Here is a 12,661-nt window from a genome sequence, read left to right as displayed (position 1 = left end):
TCTAGCTATGGGAACAGTCCTGTGCATGTTGCAGCAACAGGGGATGAAATACCGAGCTGCACTGATTGCAGGGTTGGAGGTGAAAATGATCCTTTGCTAAAGCCAAAACATGGTCCTTTGCTCTTGAGGGCTGACAGAGCTATAGGCAGGCTGGAATGGCATCTGCACTGTGCTTTGAGCCTCCTTCACATACCTGCATCCCTGCCAGCGCTTCCAGGCCACAAACCTGGGTTGTTCCAAGGGACAGCCTTGTTCCTGAGGCAGTGGCACGAGCCAAGAGCCCCATGGCTGACTCTGCAGCCTGTGGAACTGCTCTAGGGGAGCCAAGGCTCAGACCTCACAGTGCAGCCCCATGCCTTGGTGGCTCTGAGGAGAACAATTCTGCATTGCAGGATTTTAGATAGTTATTTCCTCAAAAGAAAACCCAAACCAGTACCTTCCTAGAGAGCCAGAAAGCCCCACAGCAGCCATACAGATCATATTTGTAAGGGTCAGAAGATAACGTGCTCTGGGGCTGTTGGTGCCATTCATGTGTGCTGCTGAGAGAACTCAACTTCTGAAAGTTTAGTGCAAGAGCAGGAGTCATGTTTGCAGCATGAGTCCCAGCCAACCCACAGGCACAATTACCAGATGAAAATCTTTGCAACAGCTTAAGAGAAAGACTAAGAGTGAAATTCTGTGTTAAGTTTTGCCAGTGGCTTCACAGGAGCCTCATATTTTTTACTTTAAATTTTCGCATAACTCATAACCACCTTTGTGAATTCTGAAATCTAATGCACTGCATATAATGCATTAAATAAACCTGCAATATGGCTTGACAGAATAGAGAGGAAAATTAATCTTTCGTGTCTCTACCCTGGAAAAGGGGTTATCCTTCCATTTGAAGAATAATTGGGAGTTTTATTTTGCTTTTCAGTTCTGACAGCCATCAGAAACGGTGACATGCATCAACTTATTTCCACTTACACCATGGTGAGGGATGGCAGCCACGATGATTATAGCACTTTAATAAAAGAGAGACCATTTTATTATCCATTTAATTTAAGCCATAACAGCTGAACATGGCTGGAGGAAGCCTTTGAGCGACTGACCTGCTTTTGATGACTCTAACTATCTGTGAACACTTCTGAGAGCTGCTTGGTGAGGGAGATGAAAGAGAGGATGGCAGCCTGGTGTAATGAGGATGGAGTCTGCGACTCCTCTTTGTTGAAATATCCCTTGTGAAATCTTAAAATATCCATTGCTTTTCATTACACCCACAGCATGTTAAAGGCAGAAGGATCTTTTAATGGCCCGAATCCCTGTGAAAGGGACATGCTGAGCCTGTCACTTGCCATGGGAGAGTGAGGCCTCCGTGCCTGGCAGACCCAGCACCACGTCCTTTCACAAAGCCAGGATGATTGCACACTCCTCGTTCTTATCTCATTTTCTTCCTTCCATGGTTTCATGACGAGAACAATGCCTGCTCTCACCACTGCAATCCCTGTGTGACCTTAACAGAAGACAATTAATTTCTGATTCTGCTGAATGCAGTATTAGTCTTCTGCCAGCTCAGTTCAGCTTGGATTTTTCTTGCTGTATTTCTCAAAACACAAGCTTAAGAGTTACCTGTTTCATCTGAGGTTTTCAAATTTTCAAGTGCCACTGAGGCAATAATAGCGTTTTTAAGATGTACCTTCCAAGCCTTATTTCTGTGGGGTGTATTTTTTACTTTAAAAAAGAAAAATCAGTAACTGTCGTTCTTCCTGGAGGTACCAGACTGACAAAGCCCTCCCAGAGCCTGCTTCCTGCTCTCAGATATTCCCATCAGTGCACTCAGCACCAAGACGAGCATTTCAGCACTGTTGCTCAGATCCTGGCCCAGGAGAGGTTCAGGTTGGGCATCAGGGAGAATTTCATCACTGAAAGGGTGGCCAGGCATTGGAAGAGGCTGCCCAGGGCAGTAGTGTATTTCCCATCCCTGGAGATGTCCAAGAAACAACTGGACATGGCACTCAGTGCTCTGGGCTGGGGCAAGGTGGGGATTGGTCACAGGTTGGACTCTGTGATCTTGGGGGTCTTGGAAACTTCTTTTCCAGTCTCAAAGATTCTGTGGTTCTATGAAAGGCTGATGCATGCCATGAGGAGAAAGGGAATTTCAGTTTATTTCTCTGCTTCTCCACAAAAACTGTCAGCCTAGGTCTTGATTATGTCTTGACTTGTCAAGTTGGATTTATTCAGGTCTACACAATCCTGGAATAGATTGAAGTTGAAGCTAGGGCTCAGTGCAGTTTATTCACATTGAGACACGGTGATATTTTTTGTCCCTATTGACAGAGGCCAAATTTGAGCAAAGACCACAGCAAAGTCTGTAGCTTTGTATGGCTTGTGTACGTGCACCTACCCTGGGGCACAGCCTTCAAGAGTCTCTCTAGTTCAGCCTTGTGTTTGAGTCATATTTTCATTTGGCATATGGTGTGGGTCTCAAAACAATTCCACGTGTCATACTAAAATCATGTCAATATTTTGATGGAAAGTACGTGTGAGAGCTAAAATCAGATCAAAGATAAATCAAGAGAGTCATGGTTACAGTTTTATGGTTAAATTTATCATCCCAAGCGTTGGGTTTAGGTGAAGGTGAAAATCTTGAAGACAGTGATTTGTGGGAGTCCTGCTTGAGAGAGCTTAAATTTCTTTCTGTCCTAAGACTGTTATCTAGTAAAATTTGTGTTCCTCACTTGACTGTTCCTGTTTGTATCCGCAGCTCTAATATAAGCAAGTTGTGCTTTTTGTTGAGACCATCAATATTACTTCCATTTTCCCTCCTCATGTAAACTCTCGTGAACTTTTTAATTTCTGTTTTTCATACACTTTTCACTCTTCTGAATTTTCTTGGCTCAGCGTTTGATAAATATCCTGAGAGCGCTGTTGTGTCCACATTCCTTATGCTGTGATTTGCTCAGCCCTTCCACAGCCCTGTGCCATGAAGGTGTAGTGACTGGGGCAGGGAAATCTTCATCCCCAGAGGTACTGGAAACCTGTGACCTAGCTAAAGCAGCAGCTTGTGGGTCCTTCCCCAAGTTTCCATTTTGTTTGAAACCCTGAGTTTTTGTTGCTGATTTCTAAAAGTCTCTCTGGATTTGTTGCATACAACTCAAAGGTTGGCTTGCCCTCTCAGGGGTAATGTGTACTTTCTAACAGTAAATATGAGGCATACCTATAGACATTTAGCTATCTGAGGAGGTGATTTGAGCTCAAACGTTTATCTAGGACCCGAAAACTATAGCATTTTCACCATCTTTAAGATGCTATCAAACAATTACCTATGTTTTTTTTTCCCCAGTCACAATATTCTCCTGTATGAGGATGGTCATGCAGTAGTTGCTGATTTTGGAGGTAAGAAGTTTTTATGAAACACTTATAAATTAACCCCAAATACTCTAAAACTAAACGTGCTTTCTGAGGGGGCACATGGAAATCCCTGTGGAATTGCACTTAAGGTAGGACTTTTGTATAGTAGGTGTAATGGCCTGAGAGTAATTCTTTTTCTTGCTCTGTTTCAGAATCTCGATTTCTGCAATCCCTGGATGAAGACAACATGACAAAACAACCTGGGGTTTGTTTCTTTTGTTTCTTGTTTTGTTCCACATAATTAATATCAAACAGGCAGGCAAACACAGTTTAGGAGAAGAAGACATTGGAAATACCTTTATTGGAATAGATGGACAGGTGTAGTATTAAATCTCTCTCAATGTTTCTCTGTCTTGGTTTTATTTTTTTCCTCTGTCTTCAATAACAGAGATGAGGGAATATATAACATCTGCAGCAGAAAACAATGCTTTATAAGGCTATCTTTGGAGCTCTATTTCTCCAATTCCTTACTAAAGAGTTATTTTTAATCCATTCTTCCCTACTCACATGCTGTTGGCAGGTGGTTCCTTTTTCTAACAGCTACTCAGCACTGGTTCCCTTATTTCACAGTTCTTTTCTTCACAGCAGCCTGCTGCTCACAGTCAGATTTACAAGACAGCTGTTCTCTTCGTGGGTTTGCGTCCAGATGTGTGCTGTGTGTCACTCCATGGCCAGGAATGTTCACATTATCCCAGCTGTAACGCGGGCCGGGGTGGGTGATGGCATGGAATGGAGGGGGCAGTGCCAGAGGATGGTGGTGCTGCCCCAGGCCTTGGCAAGCAGCTCGTCAACACTCAGTAGTGGCACTCACTGTGTGGGTGGAGGGTAGGGAGCACAAGGGCTCTAAAAATCCACCCTGAACCCATTACTCCAGAGAGAGATGAGTTGCTTGTGAAGCATCCTCAGAGCTGGGGGTCTGCAGGGAGCAGCAAGACCCCAAGAGAGCAGGCTCCAGTCCAGTGCAGTTATTGCCAGCTTTTACTTCTGCCAGCTGGAGCAGTGGTTAATTCCCATCATATGGCATATGTGCATATATCTCTCAGACCACGTGATGTGGTCTCTGGACCTTGAGCCTGGGAGTCTGCTTTTATTCTCACCCTACTGTGATGTTTTAAGAAACATCTATGGCTCTATGGACCTGAGAGAGCCCCAAGCTAATGCAGGTACATATCATGCACTGTAACACACTGACTGGATCTTGCAAGCCAGGTGAAAGTTTTTCCTGGCAGATTACCAATTATTTTATGGAGTGATGGAGGCAGGAAATAAGGAAACAAAGGAAAACAAGCATACAAATAGAGGAATAGGTGCTTGTTTGAGGAGGCAAACACTGCTAATGTGTGATTGCTGTTTCCTGGTGTGCAGAACCTGCGCTGGATGGCCCCTGAGGTGTTCACCCAGTGCACAAGGTACACCATCAAAGCTGATGTCTTCAGCTACGCTCTGTGCCTCTGGGAGCTGTTAACGGGGGAAATTCCCTTTGCTCACCTGAAACCAGGTAACGTGCTCAATGAATTAATGTTTTAAATTTCGCTGAAGTCGAGAAGTAGCTGCACAGTGTAATTTTAACATATACCATGCTGAAGTGTGCTATTAAGTGCTGAGATATGGCATTTGGAGAAGAGCACAGAACTATCCTATCTAGGTCTAGGACTAGCAACAAGACACTAACTACAGAGTGCCTGTCTCTCACATGAATATTGGGATTGCAGAGCCATTCTCTGGTACATCTCCTTGGTGTGCCTCAGGACAGCATCCACAAACCAGGGGTAAAGGGGGGTGTTCAACAGCAGAGCAACATTTCCAGGGCTGCACTTTGCACTCCTGAGATTCTGACCCCTGGGTGTCTGACAAGAGCTCTTAGGGGACATGAGTGCTGCAGGACATGGTCAGAGCCAGCATGGGTAAGGAGGGAGGGTTCAGCCCCTGTGCCAGTGAGACCCTCACTGCTGTCTGACCTGTGACAGAGGTGGGCCTGGGGCCATGGCATGGGCATCCCAGTCTGCTCTTGGTCTGATGGAAAAAGCCTCCTTTAACCTCCAGCCTCCATCCAGCCTTTATTCCTTGGTTGGATGGCTCAGCAGTAGGTTTCACACCTGATGGGTGTCTCAGTGATGGGCAGGGTGTTCCTGGGGTGGGTGTCACTGCAGGGCTGTGTCTCACTGGCGGGCAGGGGTGTTCCTGGGGTGACCCCACGTGCTGATGGTTGTTGTCTCTGGCTGTCCCGTGCAGCGGCAGCAGCAGCAGACATGGCTTATCACCATATCCGCCCCCCCATCGGCTACTCCATCCCCAAGCCCATCTCTGCCTTGCTGATAAGGGGCTGGAACGCCTGTCCTGAGGTGAGTGTCCCCTGCAGAGGGAAAATGGGCACTTTGATGCCCCCAAAATCACAGTTTCTGTGGGAAGGGTCACTGCAGAAAGCCCCCAGGCAGGCAATGGGGTGTGTCAGGAAATACAGGAGAGCTGGTGAATTGAGAAGGAAAGTAAATTAACATCTAGCCTTCCAACAAAACTTAATTAATCACGTAATGCTGATTATGACTTGAGCTGTTCCAGAATGAGTAGAAAATTCCTTGCTGCTCAGATTTTTGTAAGCAATGGTTAATGACAGCATGTAACACACATTCATTTTAAATTCATTAATAAGGTGTCATATGAAAGTGCTGACTTAGGCAGGCAATGAGATGGGTACAGTCCCTGTGTCTTGTCACCATTCCCACAGCCAGTCAGCTCCTATAAGAGAAACCATCTTTTCAAATTCCCAGCACAGTTTGTTACCCATCAGTGTGACTCCAATGTCACTTCATCTTTAGAGCTTCAGGACAGAACTATAAATCTATCGATGGCTCAATCAGCCCATGGATGGCCAGAACTTTGCACAAGATGTGAGGGAAAACTTGCCAAAATTATCTTTATTAAGGGTTTTTTGCTACCGTTCTTTATTAGGCTCTATTTTGCTTTACTAAAAGTGTTTTGCTACCATTTGTTATGGAAAAATGGTGAGTTTTGGGGCTCAATGAGTGTTCTCAAGTAAAATTCCCCACAAAGTCTGCTCAGTTTAAAGGAAAGAAAGGGAGTGGGGGTTTTGCTGGATGACCATGACATGCCTCCAAGTTAGAAAATGTATTCTTTTATTTATCTTTCATTTCATTCAAGGCTCATCCCAGCTGAAAACTAGTTCCCATGTGCTATGTCCCTGTTTCTGTTTATCAGGTAGTTGAACATCTGTTTCCTAGAAACTTTTGACAGCAGCTGTTTCCAAAGGCAAACTGGTGATTAGAAGATTAGCAGCATCTCCTGAGAAGCCTTTTTCATTGGCTAATTGGATTTGTGAGCTTTAATTAGAGCTAGAGAATTTGCCATAAGGCCTAGAGCTGAGCTCTGTAAAGAAGTAAACATTTAGTTTTATTAAGTGCAACTCTCATGGACAAGGGAGGGAGGAGGATGGCCACACAGGCAGGCTGGCCAGGAACTCATCCACTGCTCATCTCTGCTGTTGCTGTGTCTGAAGTCCTGTTCATGGCCAGAGAGAAAGTCAACCTAAAGAGCAGAGCCAATAATTTATTGATAGTTTATTTGTGATCTAGTCATCATTAGCTCAAATCTAATTGTTACAGAAAGAGAGATCAATTGCAGTTAAAGTTCATATGCACACACGTCTTCATGTTGTAGCTCAGCACTGAACTTGCAGATTTCAGATTCCCAAACAGACTGACAGAGCTATGCCATGAAATTCAGAGAGGGGGAGTGATGGGGAGGGGAAGTGTGGCTCATCCCTTCCCTGTGTGTCAATCTAATCCCATCAGATCTGTCCCCTTCCATTTTTAACCCAGCTCTGGTTTTCCTGTTGTGTTCACAGGGGAGACCAGAGTTTTCAGAAGTAGTCACAAAGTTAGAGGAGTGTCTGTGCAATATTGAGGTAAGGACCTGGCTGCCAGCAGGGGAGGTCTGTGTGTGTGCGAGCAGATGGGAGTGCCAGTGGGCACAGGGACAGTGGCAGCAGCCGGGGACAGCGATGGCTTTGGAGCGGCTGGAAAAGTCCAGGGAAAAGTGGGATGCAACTTATGAGAGAGATGACGAAGGACTTGTAAATATTCCATAATGGTACCTTTATTTTTTTTTATTTTTTTTTAAATCCAGTTAATGTCTCCAGCCTCCAGCAACAGCAGCGGGTCCCTGTCTCCCTCGTCCTCCTCGGACTGCCTGGTGGCCCGGGGTGGCCCTGGCCGCAGCCACGTGGCCGCGCTGCGCACCCGCTTCGAGCTGGAGTACGCCGTGAACGCGCGGGCCTGCGCGGCCTGGGCACAGGGGTGGGTATGGAACACCCGGGCTGGGCACAGGGGTGGGTACAGGACACCCTGCCTGGGCACAGGGGTGGGTATGGAACACCCTGCCTGGGCATGGGGTGGGTACGGGACACCCGGGCTGGGCACAGGGGTGGGTATGGAACACCCTGCCTGGGCATGGGGTGGGTACAGGATACCCTGCCTGGGCACAGGGGTGGGCACCCGGCCTGGGCACAGGGGTGGGTATGGAACCAACACCCGGGGCACAGAGGTGGGTATGGATCCAGCACCCGGGCTGCCTGGGCACAGGGGTGGGTATGGAACCAACACCCGGGGCACAGCGGTGGGTATGGATCCAGCACCCGGGCTGCCTGGGTACAGGGGTGGGTATGGAACCAACACCCGGGGCACAGAGGTGGGTATGGATCCAGCACCCGGGCTGCCTGGGTACAGGGGTGGGTATGGAACCAACACCCGGGGCACAGCGGTGGGTACAGAACCACCAGGCTCTGCAGGCTCCCCTGACATGACTGAAGGACAGAAGCAGGCAGTGCTGCTGGCAGGTGGTGTGGCAGGACCAGGAGAGAGCACTGGACCTGTGCCATCAGCTTGTCCATCCCAGAGCGTAGGCTGCCATTGGGAGGGCAGCGGGGCAAGGTGAAAGTGTCCTTGCTGAGAAGGGAAGGGACAGGTGGACAGACAGAAAGACAGAATCCAGAGCCTTGCAGCAGCTACAGAGGCAGGAGACAACTATGTAAGGAAGAGCTTGACAGAAGTTTGTGGCAGTCAGCATTGCTGGGGCTGGTTCTACCAGGGTACAGCCTAAAAGCTGGGTATCACTCATTTCATGACTACAGAACAGTAAGAATGCCTGATATTTTTAAGGTAGGGACACACATGGGATCTACATTATTGTACCATTAAGAACTGGTTTCAAGGGCAAACATAGCAACTCCCATCTCTAGGATCAGGGATGAACCACATGTTAGCAGGACAGTGGTTTTGTCCATGACTGGAAGATAATTCCACCATCTTCTTTGCCTGAGAAACATATTTGCAAGAACCTTATAGCAGTGACACATAAAATACATGTCAATGACCCTGGACTGATGTCAGGAATTGTTTCCAAGATGGCAATCCAGAGACAGTTGTGAAGCCCGAAATGGAGTATTTGAGGGCAGTTACTCTGAGAAGGTGACTGTGTGCCAGTAAGCCCTGGGGGTCATGGTCTCACTTCATGACTTATTCTTGCTTTTTGTTTACTGCACTGCTGTGGCCAGGCCCCACGCTGATGTCTCATGGTCTTTCCTTCCACTCTGGAAAAAAAGTTCTCATGGTTTGGAGATGTGCCATCATCAGTCTTACAAACTGACACCTCCTGTTTAAATTGCAGCAGTGGGCAGCCCCCCTCTCAGGGCCTGTCTCTGGATGACATGAGGAGGACCTTCCAGTACCCACCTGTGGACAAGAACGGTGAGCTGCTGCAGAGTGCTCCCCGCGCTGCCGGGGCGTGGGGCAGGCTGCCGTGCTGGCACTGCGGGGGGAGCTGGGGAGCACTCTGTGCCAGCTGCAGGGACCCTCTCTGCTCTGCAGGCTACGTGTCGGACCCCTTGAGCACCATGAGGTTCCACTCCTGCAGCAGCAGCTTGGAGGACAGCAGCTGAGGGAGGGAGCGTCCACCTGCCCCAGCCCGGCATCACCGCGGAGCCCTGAGTGTCACGCTGCCATCCCTGGGCTGAGCAGCTTTGGTGTTGATGACAAATGTCCCTGTCCTGAATTCTGCTTTTGCATCTCCCTCAGCTGACCACCCCGTGCCCTGCAGTACCAACTCTGACCGTGGGGCATTGAAAAAGAGAAGAGAGGCAGGGCAGCAGAAGTTGAACTCTTCCTCTAGAAGCAATTACAGAGTTAATCACGCTGATATTTTCTGGGGTCTTTTTTTCAAAGTAACAAAAGTTATCTGCAATACTGTCTGTGTGGCCAAGGCAGAGCTGCCTTCCTGGCTGAGCAGGAATCAGTATTTCCCATTGATGGCAGGGTTCTGTGATGTGATTGAGGATGTTGTTTCTCTGCAGCCATGATCCCTGAAGCAGGCCTGCAAAGAGGCCTCAAGCAGTGTGACAGACATGAGCTATGACTGCATGGTGGGCTCTGACAATGGCACACCTGCCATTACTTCAATAGTGCTGAAGCAATAAAAATGGGGAAGATTTCAGTAAGTAAAGCTTAGAGGTCGTTTTCCATTTGTTCTGTTTCACTTGCTGAAAAGTTGAATGGGAGGAAGTTGTTACAGCTCTGTCACAGCTCTCCCAGCAATGCCCAGTCAGTGGTTACCACTGCTCCACTGGGCTCATGTCTCAGGTGCTGTTCCATTTACAGCAGCAGCTGCTGGGACAGTAGAAACGCCACAGTAAATACACAGGAAAGCCTGGGATGGGGCTCACCAGGACCCTGCTGGACCCTGTCTGCAATCTCCAGGAAGTCACGAGATTCCCATGGAAGGGGCTGAACAAGAGGAACTATAAAGCTCCAGCAAACCACAACCACACAACATCCAGATTTGTCTACAACTGGAGGAAATCTGTTGTATTTTTTCTAGGAGTACAAGCAAGGTTGGCAGTTTGCATGCTGTGAGGGAAGAGGGGCAGAGCAGAAGCGAGAAGCTGCATCTGGGATGCTGATGAAAATTGCCTACCTGACTCTAATTGGCCAGATGATCTGCTCCACATGGCTGAGCTACAGAAGCACAGGCAGGGAAGAGGCTGATGAAAGAGGGTGGGTAGAGATAAGGTCTCATTCCTTGGTCTTTGCATTGGCCAGAAACACCATTGGTGCAGAAAGGATCCACTGTCATATGTGAAACATCAGTTCCAGCACAGATTGTTTTTCAACAGGTATCTTACAAATATCTCTGCATTCTTTTTCCCTTGCTTAAAGTAACCAGGCAGTGACTGCATTCAGTGACTGGGCCTGAAAACCAGAAACTAAACTGGATTAGAAAAACAAAAGTGGAGCAAGGAAGCAGACTTCATGGGCATTAATACCTCTGTGTACTCACTGATACCTGAGCTGCTGGTGTCATCCCTGAGCACCTTCTCAGAACATGTCAGAGGGGAGCACAGGGAAACAACAACAACAAAAAAATCAGAATGCAAAACTTTTTTTAGTTTGAAAGCTCTTTAAAAAGACAAGTGCTTGCAACTAATTTTAATACTAATTAAAATTACTGGTTCCTTGAAGGATACAATGTCTTAGTTAATTGCTCTCTATAGCAGAAAATCAGGCTCGGGGGGAAAACGTGTTTCATAGGAGTGATCACTTAGTGAAACAAACAAAAACTCTGAAATATGTAAATGAGTAGAACATGTTCCACAGCAGTTTGTGAGAGTGCAAGTAGCCTGTGCTGTTCCCAGAGAAGCCCCAGCACTCCAAAATATTTACCAAGAATGAGATGCTCAGAGGATTCTTACCCTGTTTTGGAGACCTGCCAGTGCCTGGCAGCTGTAGTGATATTTTAAATTGTTTAACATATCAGCAATAGGTGATCTAGATTAAAACAATCTGGCGTCGAAACAGACAAGGGTTTGGACAGCAGCCAGAAGTGAGCCCAGCAGCAGGTCCCAACATTCCCCAGCACGGCACAGCACAGCACAGCCAGGACAGCACAGCCAGGACAGCACAGGACAGGACAGCCAGGACAGCACAGCACAGCCAGGACAGCACAGCACAGCCAGGACAGCACAGCACAGCACAGCCAGGACAGCACAGGACAGGACAGCACAGCCAGGACAGCACAGCCAGGACAGCACAGGACAGGACAGCACAGCCAGGACAGCACAGGACAGCACAGCCAGGACAGCACAGCACAGCCAGGACAGCACAGGACAGCCAGGACAGCATAGCACAGCACAGCCAGGACTGCATGGCTGGCACAGCACAGAGGGGCTGCCTCAGAGGCTCAGCCCCAATGGGCAGGCAGAGGAGTTGGTCCTGTCTGGTTTGTACAGCTGAGCCCCAAAGCCATGCAGCAATTCCCAGGCAGGAAACCCACCATGCAGCCCTTGTTGCAGACAGATGGATGAGCTGCCCATGCTGTGCACCCTCAGCATCCTTAGAGGTGTCTGTGAGTTAATGCCAGGGCTTGGTGCCCATTCCAGGAGCTAGACTTTCGACTTTTCCCAGCTTTTGTCCACAGTGCACAGCTGGCATGGTTTTGAACTGATTCAATGCATCTCTTCAGCTGTGGAATGTCACCAGGTTCCAGCTGTTTGAGGCACATCTGAGGCACAACCATCAGAAGCCAATGACAGGCAACTGAAAATACCTGACACTTCAGGGAGTTAAAAAAGCCTTCCTGATGAGCCAAGAATGAGTTTTGCCAGTGGCAACACTGTTGGATAGTTTGCTTTGCTCACATATGCTCACTTTAATAATTAGTCTTTTTTTCTTTTTGCTGCACATCTTGTTTTTCCCTAAGTGCAATCTACTTTTCATTTTAAAGTTAATTACTAATTAGCACAATATAGGAAAGCAGAAAGGACTATGGGAAGCTTTTCCAAACCTATACAATTACCCATTTCCATGCGTTTGCTTATTACCAAACTTCTGCCTGCTCAAATGACAGGGACACTAACATTTTGGAAGCCCACATATATGTTCCTAACCACAGGATTCTTTCCCACAGCTGTTACAACCATACACATAAGTGTCACTTATAAATATTTCAAGACTGTTAAATAATGATCTGTCAGTATTCCAGTTCCTTACAGTCACACTGCTCTGTTCATCAAGGCCTTCTCTGATGCCCTGGTTCTCCTGCAGCCCCAGAGGGGCTCCCAGAGAATCCCTGCCAAGGCAAATCCCTGCATCCCTCTCTGTCTCTGCTCACCTGTCCCCGGGAATTGCCGCCCCTGGGTCCGAACACCCAGGTGTGGCCACACCTGCAGCCCTGGGCGTGAGCTTTAGAGGGTGCCTGCACAAGG

The 12,661-nt window shown here is 47.8% G+C and overlaps 1 protein-coding gene across 3 annotated transcripts in view; it reads left to right on the top strand.

Moving 5' to 3' along the window:
- The window catches only part of TNNI3K (TNNI3 interacting kinase), a 30,567-nt gene extending 19,899 nt beyond the window's left edge, over positions 1–10,668 (top strand). For 2 of the 3 annotated variants that reach the window (XM_074545534.1, XM_074545536.1), the window contains exons 18-24: positions 3,323–3,375; positions 3,543–3,595; positions 4,756–4,888; positions 5,623–5,732; positions 7,253–7,312; positions 7,534–7,703; positions 9,073–10,668. In XM_074545534.1, coding sequence (XP_074401635.1) covers positions 3,323–3,375; positions 3,543–3,595; positions 4,756–4,888; positions 5,623–5,732; positions 7,253–7,312; positions 7,534–7,703; positions 9,073–9,343 — 850 coding nt within the window. In that variant the 3' untranslated portion in view covers positions 9,344–10,668. The remainder of the gene's footprint in view (positions 1–3,322; positions 3,376–3,542; positions 3,596–4,755; positions 4,889–5,622; positions 5,733–7,252; positions 7,313–7,533; positions 7,704–9,072) is intronic. The other variant, XM_074545535.1, reaches the window with a different exon arrangement.
- The last annotated feature ends 1,993 nt before the right edge of the window (positions 10,669–12,661 follow it).

Source organism: Zonotrichia albicollis, chromosome 8, assembly GCF_047830755.1.
Source record: "Zonotrichia albicollis isolate bZonAlb1 chromosome 8, bZonAlb1.hap1, whole genome shotgun sequence".
NCBI lineage: Eukaryota > Metazoa > Chordata > Aves > Passeriformes > Passerellidae > Zonotrichia > Zonotrichia albicollis.
Note: the sequence above shows the minus strand (reverse complement) of the source record. Positions and strands in the feature narration are given on the sequence as shown.